Genomic DNA, 14,844 nt, shown 5'->3' on the forward strand with positions numbered 1-14,844 from the left:
GTTGTTACGAGCCTGAGTAATAGATCTCGTAACGGGACCTTGGGTACGTAGAAAAATAGGACTAGTCCTGCGTTTCCTACCTATGATTGCAGAAAATTGAGATCGTTAGAGAGACCCCAAACCTCACAACACAAAGTGTTGATTTTACTGAAATATTCTCTCCCAATATTATTGCAAAAGTCTGCTTTAAATAGAGGTTACAACCGACATAGATTTACTCTAGAGTTTGTAAACCTATATTATTAGGACTGGGAGACATAAGGCACCATAAAGGAAATACCTTACAACTCCAACAAGGACTTGGAAATCCTATTTATTTAAGAACTACGACACTTAACAAGAAATAGGGAAAAATAACAATCATATGGAAATAATAAAGATTACTCTTAACCAATTTAAGAGACAAGGCAGAGACTACTAATAGATTACTAATAGACCTAGGATTGTAACACACAATATATAACCACAATCCAACTACCACAAATAATCTAACTCTAAATGTATATATATATATATATATATATATATATATATATATATATATATATATACATTTAGATATATATATATATATATATATATATACATCAACGTTGAAAATAGTAAAATACAATACAACTAACGTTATACACAAATACAAATAATATAAGCCTTAAAAAAAGGCTCCAACCAAAGCTGAGTGAACATCATCGTGACCCCATACGTCTTCTCGACTTCTCCGCACTAACTGCAAAAGATAAAACAAACAATCAATCAGCTAATTGACATTTGTGATATAATATTTTAAATTCTTAGTAGATGAGCAACTAATGTCAAAGTAAGTGAGAAGTGAGTGAGAAAACATATTTGCACGACATATGTATAAACACTACAAGAATCAACATATACATTTGTTCAATGAGGCGGCTTCAACAAATATGGTAAAATTAATTATACAAAGCTCCAATCACAACCAAACCAACCAAGAACAACAAAGTAGATTATTTTGAGTTTATATATATATATAAGTCACATATACAACCTCGACATACATATTTGCACGACCTACGCATAAACACTACAAGAATCAACATATACATTTAATCAATGAGGCGGCCTCTACAAATATGGTAAGATTAACTATACAAAGCTCCAATCACAACCAAACCAACCAAAAACAACAAAGTAGATTATTTTGAGTTTATATATATATTAGTCACATATACAACCTCGACCTACATATTTACACGACCTATACATAAACACTACAAGAATCAACATATACATTTATTCAATGAGGCGGCTTCAACAAATATGGTAAGATTAACTATACAAAACTCCAATCACAACCAAACCAACTAGGAACAACAAAGTAGATTAATTTGAGTTTATATAAATATATATATGCTAGATTATATATATACTCACGGGGTGCCTGAACGACAGGTATAATGTCTTGACAAATGAGACTTCTGTCCAACCGGTGTCTGGTGATCATCGTCCTTAGCTTTTACTCTTACGTCATCTACACATATTACGTTGCAATTGTGTTAGATAGAAGTCTCGTTTATTCACCAAACAAAACTACTTGCCCTTAAAATAATATTCATTTCGTAAGATAACTGTGTTAATCAAATAGAAACAATAAAAATATATTATTACCTGATCGGCTATCAACTGAGGATCTTACAATCACTCAGACTGGGGACTCTGCATCTTGCAGATTCCTTATAGTCGTCACCTCTGGCTTAGACCCCATACGTCTCGACCCCTCAAGGCTGCGAATCCGGGCCTCATACGCCGCCATCTGAGCAGCCATCTGCTCAGACATCTGAGCAGCCATCTGTGCTAGCCTTGCATCCATTTGCTCCCTGTGCTTCTCCCTCTCAGCTTTAATGGCTCTTTCAAGTTCTTCACGGAAGACCATCGTCCCGCCACGGTTTTGCGACCGTGTTTGGGACGGCGTATAGTATGAGTAGATGGTGCCGCGTGCAGGCAGAATATTTTTACTGACCCCTCGAACACGACCTGCATACTCAGGCTTATTGTCGTGAGTCTGAGCATAAGCGTCATCCGGTGTCCACCTAATTGTCCCCTGAGGCCCTTCTACCTTCTCCGCAGGGTCATTTTCCAATAACTCTTCCATCCGTGCCTATACATGAGCATTGTTATATATATAATTGTTAAGACTCAATAAGTTAATACATAAATAAAAATTCATGACAAGGTGTCTGCCACTTACAATTCTCGCTGCAACCACTGGATTTGGACAGCTACCATCTTTCTTTGTATGGGTCTTGATATACGTCTTCGCTCGCGTTGGAGCCTTGCCCGAACTAATTACATACAATAAATTCAAACCATCAATTACATGTTCGTATATACAGTACACAGTATAAGTTAAATCATAGGGAAAAATATAAAAAAGCCCCCCAAACTACCAGCCGTTTTCGATTTAGCCCCCTAATGTTCCAAAAGTGATAAAGTAGCCCCCTAAACTACCAAACTATTGCATTTTGGCCACTCCGTTAGTCAAAACCGTCAGTTTGGACGGAAACTGCAAAACGACGTCGTTTGTTACAGTTAAGTTACTACAATGCCCTTTTGGGAAAAATATAAAAAAGCCCCTCAAACTACCAGCCGTTTTCATTTTAGCCCCCTAATATTCAAAAAGTGATAAAATAGCCCCCAAACTACCAAACAATTGCAATTTGGCCACTCCGTTATTCATTACCGTCAAATATGATGAAAAATTTAAAACTACATCGTTTTGGCAATGGTAAGTTACCAAAATGCCATTTTTGGAAAAAAATATCATATTAAAACAAGCAAGCAAAACGGCACCGTTTTTCTTGAAATTAGGGTTTCCTTACACTTACCAAAATGATGCCACTTTGGTAAGTGTTAGGAATTAAAAGAAAAAACCCTAGACCCCACGTAGGTGACCCACGAAAAAACCCCAACCCCAGTTTATCTTTGTCCCCAAAACCGCCGGCCACCACGTCGTCTATCTCCGACAGCCTATAAATCTTACCCATAACTCAATCTTTTTATTGTATTTCATAGTATAGCTGTCGGATCGGTGTTGTTTATCTACGAACTTGATTTTTTTGTTTGATTTCTACAATGGGTAAGAATTTTTCGGTGGCGCTTCGTAGCTAGTGGATGGTGTGGCCGGCGGTGATGGATGGTGGTGGCAGGGGCAGTCGTTTTGAGAGAAAGAGAGAGAGGGGCGTTGCCTTTTTTTCACTTGAGGGAGAAGGTTGCCGGAGATAGAACGATGTGGTGGTCGGCGGTTTGGGGGAGAGAGATAAACTGGGGTTGGGGGTTTTTTCTGCGTGGTGTCTAAGGTTTTTTCTTTTTATTCCTAACACTTATCAAAACGGCGCCGTTTTGGTAAGTGTAAGGGAACCCTAATTTCAAGCAAAACGGCGCCATTTAGCGTGCTTGTTTTAATATGATTTTTTTTTTCTAAAAGGGCATTTTAGTAACTTATCATTGTCAAAACGACGTAGTTTTGAATTTTCCATCATATTTGACAGTAATGACTAACGGGGTAGTCAAATTGCAACTGTTTGGTAGTTAGGGGGCTACTTTATCACTTTCTGAACATTAGGGGGCTAAAATGAAAACGGCTGGTAGTTTAGGGGGCTTTTTTATATTTTTCTCAAAAGGGCATTGTAGTAACTTACCCGTAACAAACGACGTCGTTTTGCAGTTTCCGTCCAAACTGACGGTTTTGACTAACGGAGTGGCCAAAATGCAATAATTTGGTAGTTTGGGGGGCTACTTTATCACTTTTGGAACATTAGGGGGCTAAATCGAAAACGGCTGGTAGTTTGTGGGGCTTTTTTATATTTTTCCCTAAATCATATATAGTTATGGTAAGTTAGAGTAGTACGTCCTCATATGTGACCCTTGCATAGCTCTTCGAGCCGGTGTAGTGTGGTGTTTGATTCTGTGCGCGTATGTCTTTCATGTGTGCACAATAAGCCTACAAACACAACATGTAGACATAATTAATTGCTAAGCCATCGAACAATTACAATTAACGAAATACACATAGTTTGAAGTCATGACCTACTTGATAAGCGGGATCACACCATTTCACCAACAATATTTCCACATCTTCGGGGTTGTACTTTGAAATGGTCTCGCCCATCCTTGCTGCCACTGTCGCAGGAGTGTCGTTGCTTTGAATCATGAGCTTTTGCCTTAACTTGTGTCTCAAAAGCTTCTGCTTCTCGCCCATGTCTTTAAAAGCGTCTTTTTTAATTTCCGTCATATCTGACCTAGGCATGATGTAGAAGTAATTCTGCATCAATTAAAAATTAGGATATTAAAGCACTTGTTGCTTTACAAAATTTAATATACAATTGCTACAAATCATAAATTACGAATATCTAATCTACACTTACCATCAAAGACTCAAATAAATCTTCCTTGCTTTGTTCTGGTACATCCTTCTAGTTGTCGAATAGCCAGATAAAAGACCCGATCTTACAAGTCTTGCCCATCATCCATCTAAATTTTTTGTCGATTTGTCCTACGGGCTGCCACGCCCCATTATACTCTATGACGACCCTTTTTCTATCAGGAATGTCCCACAACTTGTGCGAGTCATTTACGGTCAACACTTCAAAGTTACCCGCTCTATCTACAATGATGAAGTATATATTAACACACAAATGGTTAAACATATATTATTTGAATTGATGTACTAATTAACTATATGTACCATCATGCGTAAATATGTACATATTTATGGTTCGGAATAGCATACATACCTATCGTGCGAACCTGGTCAATAGTCAACATTGGCCAAGCAGGGTCATCGTGCTGCTCATTGTGCGCGTCACCTATCCCATCATCCATGTCTTCGGGAGTCTGTGTCTCACTATCATCCATAGGTGCACCTCTATGTGGTTGCTGATCGAAAAAAAAACATGCAGCAATATACCCCTCTGGTCAATATAGGTGGCGGGGATGGCAAACGCATGGAGGAATCAGGGTCATGAGGACTAGGCTCGTATCGGTACCCAAACTGGGTAAGGCCTGTCGGACCTCCTTGCTCCGCAAGTAGTTGGGATATCTGAGTTGAAGTGCTGGGAATGTCGAAGACATAATCGTCTCTCGCATGTATCTCCCCTTCCACATGCTCCGGAAGTATCGGTCGATACCCTGATTACTGCTGCACAAGCATAGCAGCTTCCTGCGACTCACTGTCGGTGAGGCCATGGTGCAATCTCGACCCAGAAGAAGCTCCTCTCCGTCCTCTTGATTTCCCCCGAGTACTTATATCAACCTGCGAAATACAGTACGCACCCAATTAGGTTTTTTTTATTTTAATTTTTTTTTTGCCATTATGTATTTTTAATTATTATATTTGTAATCATTTATATAAATGATTACAAATATAAATCTATTTTCTATTTTTTTATTTTTTACTATATAATTGATAATTTATATAATAAAGGTTTGTAAAACCTACACAAAATGAAAAAAGTAATCTAATTTCAATTAGATTTCCTAAAAATGTAAATATAAATATTTTGCATGCATGCATATATTGAACAATTCTACATTCCTATGTACGTACCTATCATACAAACATGCATGGACCATAAAAATATTATATTTCAACCAAACTAATAAGTTAATTAGCTAACAAAAAAATTACATCATATATATATACAATGCTGAGAAAAAACTATATATATATATATACCTGATCGGTGATGATGATAGGGAGATGGCCGAAAAATGAGTGAGTGGTGCGTTGCCCGTGAGTTGCCGGCCGGAGATGACGTCGCCGGCAAAGAGAGCAGGCGGCGGTGGCTGGTGCGGCTGATTTAGGATGAAGAGCCGAGCGACCTGGGAAGCTACAAAATCGGAGTGGTGAAGCTGAGAGAAGAGAAGGGGGCTTTGTGAGAAGAAGAGAAAAAAATGCAGATCCCAGCAACCAGAGAGGGTGCTGGGCGAGGGGAGAGAAGAAGAAAAGAGGGGGAAAAAAAATAAAGAAAAGGAGAGGAAGAAAAAGCCTGCGCAAGCTAGGCTTGCTGTGCGCGGGTTCCCAAGGAAAAGGGAAACATGCCACATAGGCACGTTAATACAAGAATAACGTGCCCCACGTGGCACGTTACGCTTGTTGTGATGTGCCATAAATCGCATGTTACTATATATATATATATATATATATATATATATATATTGCTTAATTAATTATATAATTAATTAATATATATACTTATAATTAAGTATACTTAATGTATGTATATATATATATATACTCTTTTTTATTATATTAACATGGCAACATGTCATCAATACACGTTGCCATTTGGCAACGTGTCATATTTGACACGTTACGAAATAGCAACATGTTAGAGAAACATGTTACCATATGGTAACGTGTTATATTCACACGTTGCCAAATGGCAACGTGTTGGTATGACACATTGCAATATTATTATAACGTGTTGAAAAGCCACGTTACCATATGGTAACGTGGCTTTTTGACACGTTACAATAAGGTAACATGGCTTTTTTACATGTTACAATAAGGACACGTGTCCTACTAACACGTTACCATAAGATGACGTGTTCGTGTAAGACATCATCTTATAGTAACGTGGCACTTTGCACACGTCACCAAATGGTAACATGTATAAAATGCAGCGTTATAATAAATATGGTAACGTGTTGTCTTTTGACACGTTACCATATTGTGACGTGTGAAAAAATTATGAACAGTTGCCACGTCACTAAACCTATAGTTTTTTGTAGTGCATGCATGCACAATTACGTACCCAAATAGTTTGAAATTAGGTTTTTCTGGGGAATTTTGCATTTAGATTTACACCCATATTTTGTGTAGGTTTTGCTTTTGCACCTTATCATAACCCAAAAAAAAAAAAAAAAACAAACAAACAAACAAACAAACAAATAACAAGGGCATGTCTATTTTGGTCGTTAATTAATGTTTAGATTTTGAAAATTTAGAATAAGTATGTAAATGTTAAGAACGAAAAAGAAAGTAAAAAACAAAAGAAAACAAATAACATAGGTAGGTGGTTTGATTTTATGTACACTTCCCATGCAAATGCATAAATGTTATAATAATAAAAAATAAAAAATAAATAAAAAATAAAAATAAAAATAAAAAAAACCCAACATTTAACCTACCTAGCTAGCTAGCTATATCTAATTTATCTAGGGTTCTCATATATAAAAAATTAATTTAGATCTTACAAATTTAGATTATGTAAATGTCATAAAAAAACCAAAAGAAAAAAATTACAACAATATAAGATAGCCACATACATTTTATCTAGGGTCCCATGTATAACAAATATATTTAAATTTGGACCTTAATTTTGTTTAGGTTTTGCAAATTTAGATTATGTAGATGTTATAATTAAAATTGAACGTATGTGTTTATTTGTTAAAAATAAACAAAAAATTAAAACATGTCACGATAGAAATATACTAAAAAGAAACTAAAGCTATGGACAAGAGTTGGATGACAAAGTCTAGGGGTACGAGGGAATATAGAGACGGGTGTAGATCATTCGTGGACTTCGCAGCTAGGAACTGTACAATCCCTGATGAAAAAATCCACTACCCTTGTAAGGCGTGTCGTAATAAGCAGCGCCACCCATTGGGTTTCGTATTTGACCACTTGACAGGGGGTAAAGGAATAAATACTGCATACAGGAACTGATATTATCACGGGGAGAAGCTTGTCCGATCTCCTGTTGCAGTCTCTACTTCTACTTCGACCACCACTTCAGGCACAACACAAGATGAAAACATGCAGTCAATGTTGAATGATCTATTTGGCATGCACGGTGTCACGGAAGACAATTGTGCGCCAGAAGTGGCGGTGCAGGGAAATGAAGAACCTGTGAAAGAAGAAGCCGACGATAGTGACGTACCAAAGTACAACAACTTGCTTAAAAAGGCAGAGAGGCCACTTCATGATGGGACCAAACATATCAAGCTTAATGCTACTATACATCTGTACAATCTGAAGTGTGTTGGTGGACTAAGTAACGCAATATTTTCATCTTTCCTTGAGTTCATCAATCAGTTGTTGCCTCCTAGTGATGAAGCTTTACCGGTTAATACATATGAGGTGAAAAAGTTTCTAAGGGACATGGGCCTCGGGTATGAGAAGATACCGGCGTGTCGTAATGATTGTATGTTATTCTGGAAGAACAATAAGGATTTGGATACATGTACTGTTTGTAGACTATCTAAGTGGAAGGATGAAATTCAGTTAGATGAGGATGGTCAACCCATATCATCGAGTAAGAAATGCTCGATCAAGGTGTTGCGGTGGTTTCCACTCATACCACGACTACAGAGACTATTTATGTTAGAGCATACTGCCCCCTATATGAGGTGGCATGCAAAAGGCCGGACTAAGGACGGTGTATTGAGGCATCCAGCCGATGGTGAAGCATAGAGGGCATTCAATAATTTGTATCCAGACTTCTCATCGGACAGCAGGAATGTCAGGCTTGGACTAACCTCGGATGGATTTAATCCTTTAGGAAACATGACCACATCCCACAGCACTTGGCCTATAATGCTTATACCGTACAACTTGCCTCCTTGGACGTGCATGAAACAAATGTCATTTATACTATCCCTAATAATCCCGGGCCCAAAGTCAACTGGAATGGATATAGATGTCTACCTTCGACCCTTAATTGAGGAGTTACAGGAATTATGAACTATAGGTGTACACACATTTGATGTGTCCAAGAAAAATAACTTTGTGTTGCGTGCACAGTTGATGTGGACAATTAATGACTTCCCAGCATACGAAGATTTGTTCGGGTGGCCTAATAGGGGTGTGAAGGCATATCCCTATTGTATGTACTCGACAAGGTCTTGGAGGTTAAAACACGGGAAGAAATTTTGTTATATGGGGCACAGGCGATATTTGTCCATGGATCATCCGTGAAGGAGGAACAGAAGAACATTTGACGACAAGCAAGAATTAGAATGTGCCATCGATGTCCCAAGTGGAGATGAAATTCTTAGACAATTAGAAGCTATGACATTTGGGGATGAGAATGCCGGTAAGGCAAGGAAGCATAATAAGAAAAAAGACAAGAAACGGAAGAATAATGGGCCTACAGAAAGAGAAGGTGAGACTGCTAACATATTGTGGAAGAAGAAGAGTGTTTTCTTTAGGTTGCCATATTGGAAAGATAATCTATTGCGGCATAACCTTGATGTCATGCACATTGAGAAAAATGTGATGGACAACATACTTGGCACAATACTAGGCATTCTAGGGAAAACGAAGGACAACCTCCATGCCCGCACAGACTTACAAGAAATGGGGTTGAGACATACACTTCATTCGTACACGGACGAGGATGGGCAAACAAATATGCTCGCAGCTTGCCACACAATGTCTAAGGACGAGAAAACACATTTTTTGAAAGTGCTTCGAAATGTAAGGGTGCCGGACGGATATGCCTCAAACATTTCCCGATGTGTATGACTTAGTGATTGTACGATATCCGATTTGAAGAGCCATGACAGTCACATCATTATGTAACAACTTCTCCCAATTGCATTGCATGGATCACAACCAGCAAACGTGGTTAGACAACTTGTCGAGATGTCTACATTCTTCCGGGGCCTATATTCAACGTCATTAACACAAGATGATATGGACCGACTAGAGGGTGACATTTGTATCACTTTGTGCCAGATAGAACAGGTCTTCCCCCCAAGTTTTTTTACCGTGATGGTTCACTTGGTCATGCATCTTGTCCATGAATGCTGACTTGATGGACCGGTACAGTATAGGTGGATGTATCCGGCAGAGAGGTAAAATAACTTTACTACTATCCATCAATTTATTTTTTCATCCGTTATAAAACCGTCACTAACTGTAATGCATGAATTATGCTCATATGTAGGAACCTTGGGAGGTTCAAATCTAATGTTCGCAATAACAACCTTGGAAGGCTGCATTGCAGAGGGCTACATAGCAACGGAGTTGGTGGCGTTCTGCTCGAGGTATTTAGACAACGCACCAACATTTCACAATAGGGCTCAAACAAACCCGAATGGTTCAAAGGGGGCGGGAACATGAGTTATCCTCGACCGTGTTGCATTGACACAAATTCACTGATCTATTATATTTAACTTGGACGAGTTCCTTCAACTACGAACGTAAGTCGTGTTAGTAGTCTATGCAACTTCAGGTGGTGAATCACCCTTAGTTGTGAATTATAATAGGATTTAAATTTCGTATTGTAGGGTGCACATGGATACACTTAGGCGATCATGCGTTAGGGAGCAAACGACGAAGGATCAGTTGGAAACCCAACATCATGCGCTGTTCTGCGATTGGTACCGTGACTACGTAAGACTATCGTGATGTTTAACTTAAAGAGTTGGATTATATTTACTTATTGTTTCATAACAACTAACAAAGCTAACTCCTTTATGGTTAATTGTACGTAATATACTCATAGTTCGATCTATTGGACGATGGACGAAGGAAGGAAATAGGTGCAAACTGGTAATGCACTGTAGTGGGCCGAAGGCCACAGCTACAAGATATAACAGATATGTGGTTAACGAGAAGCTAATTTGCATCATTGCATTCAATGCTGGAAAGAGGACACAGAACAATGGCGTGTGCGTGCTGACTATTGATGGCGAAACATACTATGAGAAGTTGACGGAAATAATTGAGGTGGAGTACTTCGGCAGGACTAAGTATGTTTTGTTCAAGTACGATTGGGTGGACAACACGAGGAACAGGGGGTACAAGGTAGACGAGTATGGCATGATGCTTGTCAGCTGCAAAAACCTTGTCCACCGGGGCAAGGAAATTACTGATGAGCCATATGTGCTTAAGTCACAAGTTGACCAAGTATTTTACGTCCAAGATGAAAGGGACCCTGATTGGGCTTGTCTTGTAAGGACTAAACCTAGAAACGTATACGATGTTGGTCAAATTGAAAGTCCTGATGATGAATGTGTCAACTACCACAAGTGTGAGCCCCTCCTATTGACCTGCAATAATGAAGTGGATCCGCGTGATGATATTGACTACATCTGACAAGACTTAGATTCGTATGTGGTTAAAAAAAATTTGTTGTGATAATATATATAGTTCACATTATTTGACGTGTTTTATGTTATTTCTTTCTACATTGATTGGTTATTATGGTGCATATTTTATCTATTATATACATAATTAATTGAGTGTGTTATGTGTTTCACAGGTTGACATGAGTACCAGGGGGAGGAGTAGACGACGGGGGATCCTACATATAGAGGAGCTGGGGTATAGACCATTACTTCCTAAGCATGGGGAAGGGTCTCAGCAGGTTCTGTCCACTACAAAAAATCAATTTTTTGTTGACACAAGTTTCCTGACGTGTTAGATGGTCTAACACGTCAGGAAATCCTCCTGACGAGGCTTTTTTGATGTGTTTCAGGCATGAAGAATATGGGTGTCAGGAATGAAAAATTTCTGACATGCTGGATTTAACACGTCAGAATTTTTTGACGTGTTAAAATTGGCACATCAGAAAAAATTTCTGACATGTCACTTTTTGACACATCAAAAAATTTATGATGTGTCAAATTTTGACACGTTAGTAAATATTTTTAATTGAAAAAAGAAATCCATAAAAAATTTTAAAAAAAAGAAAAATTTTTTTTTTTAATAATTTTAAATTTCCTGACGTGCCAATTTTAACACATTAGGAAATTTAAAATTATTAAAAAATAATAATTTTTCTTTTTTAAAATTTTTTCTGGATTTTTTTTTCAATTAAAAATATTTTTTTAATTCTGGAACAGTACGTTTCTTCTCCCTCCAGCTCTCTCCCTGATCTCTTTCTTCCTCCATTTTCACTCTCTTTTCTCTCTTCTTTCCTTCATTTTCAAAAACCCAAACCCAAAAACTCTTCAAAAAATCAAAAACCCAAATCAAAACAAAAACCTTATCCTTCTTCGATCTTCTTCTCTTCAAATCAAAAATCAAAAATCTCTCAAATAAAATCAAAATAAACCAAATCAGAGCTTCTTCAAATCAAAAATCTCTCTTCTTCGATCCTCTTCTCATCTCCTTCTTTTCTTTTCTTTTTCTTTTCTTTTCTGTTGCTTCTCTTCTTCGATCTTCTCTTCTTTTTTCTTTTCCTTTTTTTTTTCTACTTCTCTTCTTCTATCTTCTGATCTTCTCTTCTTCTTTTTTTCTTTTGCTTCTCTTCTTCAATCTTCTGATCTTCTCTTTTTTTTTCTTTTCTTTTTTCTTCTGCTTCTCTTCTTCAATCTTCTCTTCTCCTTTTGTTTTTTTTCTTCTTGATCTGCTTTTCTTCTAGCAGCCGTGCATAGATATTGAGAGAGAAGAGGGAGATTCAGAGAGAGAAAGAAGATTTGGAATTAAATAAGAAAAGTAGATATGGGGAAAGAATAAATAATAAAAGAGAGAAAGAAGAGGGAAAATTAAGTTGAATGTCCCGCTATTTTTTTTTTTTTTTTGACGTTCTAGTTTTAGCACGTCAGAAATTTCTGACGTGCTAGTTTTAACACGTCAGAAAATAGCACGTCAAAAACTTTTATATATATATATATACCTGATATTAAAAAAAAAATACTAACGTGCTAAATAAGCACGTCAGCAATTTATAATATTATATATACATATATAAACATGATAAAAAAAAAATAAAAATAAAAAATAGAAGGCATGGGCGATGGGCCTGCTGGTTCCCAAGGCACATCCTGACCTGACGTGCCCCATAGGCACGTCAAGAATATATATATAAAGAAAAAAAAATCATGTTTATTTTATATTATATATATAAACATTATATTTACTGACGTGTCACTTTATTGATGTATCACTTTATTGATGTGTCAAAGTGACAAGTCAAAAATTATTGACGTGCCACTTTGACACATCAATAATTTATTGACGTGTCAAAGTAACACATCAATAATTACTAACGTGTCTAACTTTGACACGTCAGTTAATATTAAATTATTAAGATATTTAAATAAAAAGTTTTAAAATAAAATTGAATTCAAATTTACTGACGTGTCAAATAGTGACACGTCAGTAAATCCTTACATGTTATATTCAACACGTCAGTAAATGTTGACATGCCACTTTTGGCACGTCAAAAAAAAAAAAAAAAATTTGTTGACGTGCCAGTTTTGACAAGTCAACATTTACTGACGTGGCAAAAAAAGGGTACTATTTGACACGTCACAAAATTGTCTTTTTTTTGTAGTGGTATGACACGGAGGCCTCATATGATCTTGGTACTCCGGTGCCTACGATGAGCGAGATGGGGGTATGTGCTCACAGCGAGGTAGAGCGATTGTTCCCCCCCCCCCCCCCCGAGTTGAACAGTAGTATCACATACAGTGAGCCATCGCATCTGGATGACAGCGAGACACAATACTATGAGGAGGACGTGGATGATGGCTCAGGTGACTTGGAGCCCGATGATCCTCTAGAAGTGTTGGACGTTCGCCAGCTCCGAACAATAAGTATATATGCTTTAAATACCAATATTGAATACGCATAAAATTTATGTAGTTACTATTGAATTCCAAATAATTAACATTTGCAATTATTAATGTGTTAGGCATCAGGCGAGACCGGGAGACCCAAATTCAAGTGGTAACCATCCCACCATCAAACAAGACGTGGGATGTCCCGCCCGAGCAAAAGGTCGTGTGCAAGTATAATAGGGCGTGGCAGCCCGTAGGGTTTAGCACAATGAAATTCAGACGGTCGACTGGCAACATCATAAGGACCGGGAACTACGTAAGACTACGGGACGAATGGATGGATGTACCTCCCCGTACGAAGGAGGATGTATAGGACGCCTTGATGGTATGGTTAAACTATTTCTTCTATTTTCGCACATGTATTTCAATATTTTAAACGTTGTTAATGCGTGAATTATACGCCTAATTTTTTGAACATGTGCAGAATGAGTTTTACACCCGCCTGAGTACAATCTGGAGGCGATTAAAAGGGACACGTTCAGAAACATGGGCTCGAAGCTGAAGAGTTGGAGACACTCTGTAAAATGTACGTTAAAAATCGTGCCGGGCGATACTCCAGACACAGTGAAGACGAGAATGGGTGAGGATGCCGTTAGGGCATACGATGCCAAGGACTTGAATGTCTTGTTGCCTAAATGGTGCGACCCGAAAAATTAGGTAGGTCACGAGTGTAGTTGAATTAATTGTAATTGTGTAGTTTTATTAATTGTAATTGTGTTATGCCTGACATTTTAAGGATGGTATTCATGTAGGAGTACGCTGCTTACATGAAGACATTGCGAGCAAAAAACAACACACCACACTACAACAGGTCGATGAGCTTCGCTAGGGTGACACATCAAGAAGTATTGTCTTATTTACCCCATATATATATATAATCGGTTGTTTAGATCTTCGTTTTTTTGTTTTTAGTGAATTTTTTTTTTTCTATGCAGTTCCTATCTTCGGGCACTACTCCCACTCGAGCTAAAAATTACATCACGACACACACGAAGAAGGATGGTAGCTATCCAAATGAAGTGGTCAGGGAGAGATGCGTAAGTACTCACCGATATATATTTTGATAAATTATCTATGACATACACTTAATTCTTTATATGAGATACTAACTTGTTTTTTAATGTACAGGAGAGGATGCAGGAATTGCTGCCCACTGACCCGGCATTGACACAGACCGTGACTGAAGAGACGGTACGGTGGACACCTAATGACACGTATGCTCAGGCGCACGGAAATAAGCCTGAGTATGCTGGCAGGGTACGACAGGTGGGTCCGAATGTGTTGCCGGTGTGA

The 14,844-nt window shown here is 37.9% G+C and overlaps 1 protein-coding gene across 1 annotated transcript; it reads left to right on the forward strand.

Moving 5' to 3' along the window:
• The first annotated feature begins 14,037 nt into the window (after nt 1-14,037).
• On the forward strand, nt 14,038-14,844 carry LOC148588102 (uncharacterized). The gene is made up of 4 exons (XM_088514080.1): nt 14,038-14,172; nt 14,304-14,396; nt 14,487-14,588; nt 14,680-14,844. Exons 1-4 carry the CDS (start codon nt 14,038-14,040, stop codon nt 14,842-14,844), a joined length of 495 nt encoding a protein of 164 aa, XP_088370206.1.

The sequence above is a fragment of the Corylus avellana genome, chromosome 1, assembly GCF_965113065.1.
Source record: "Corylus avellana chromosome 1, dhCorAvel1.hap1.2, whole genome shotgun sequence".
NCBI classification, from domain to species: domain Eukaryota; kingdom Viridiplantae; phylum Streptophyta; class Magnoliopsida; order Fagales; family Betulaceae; genus Corylus; species Corylus avellana.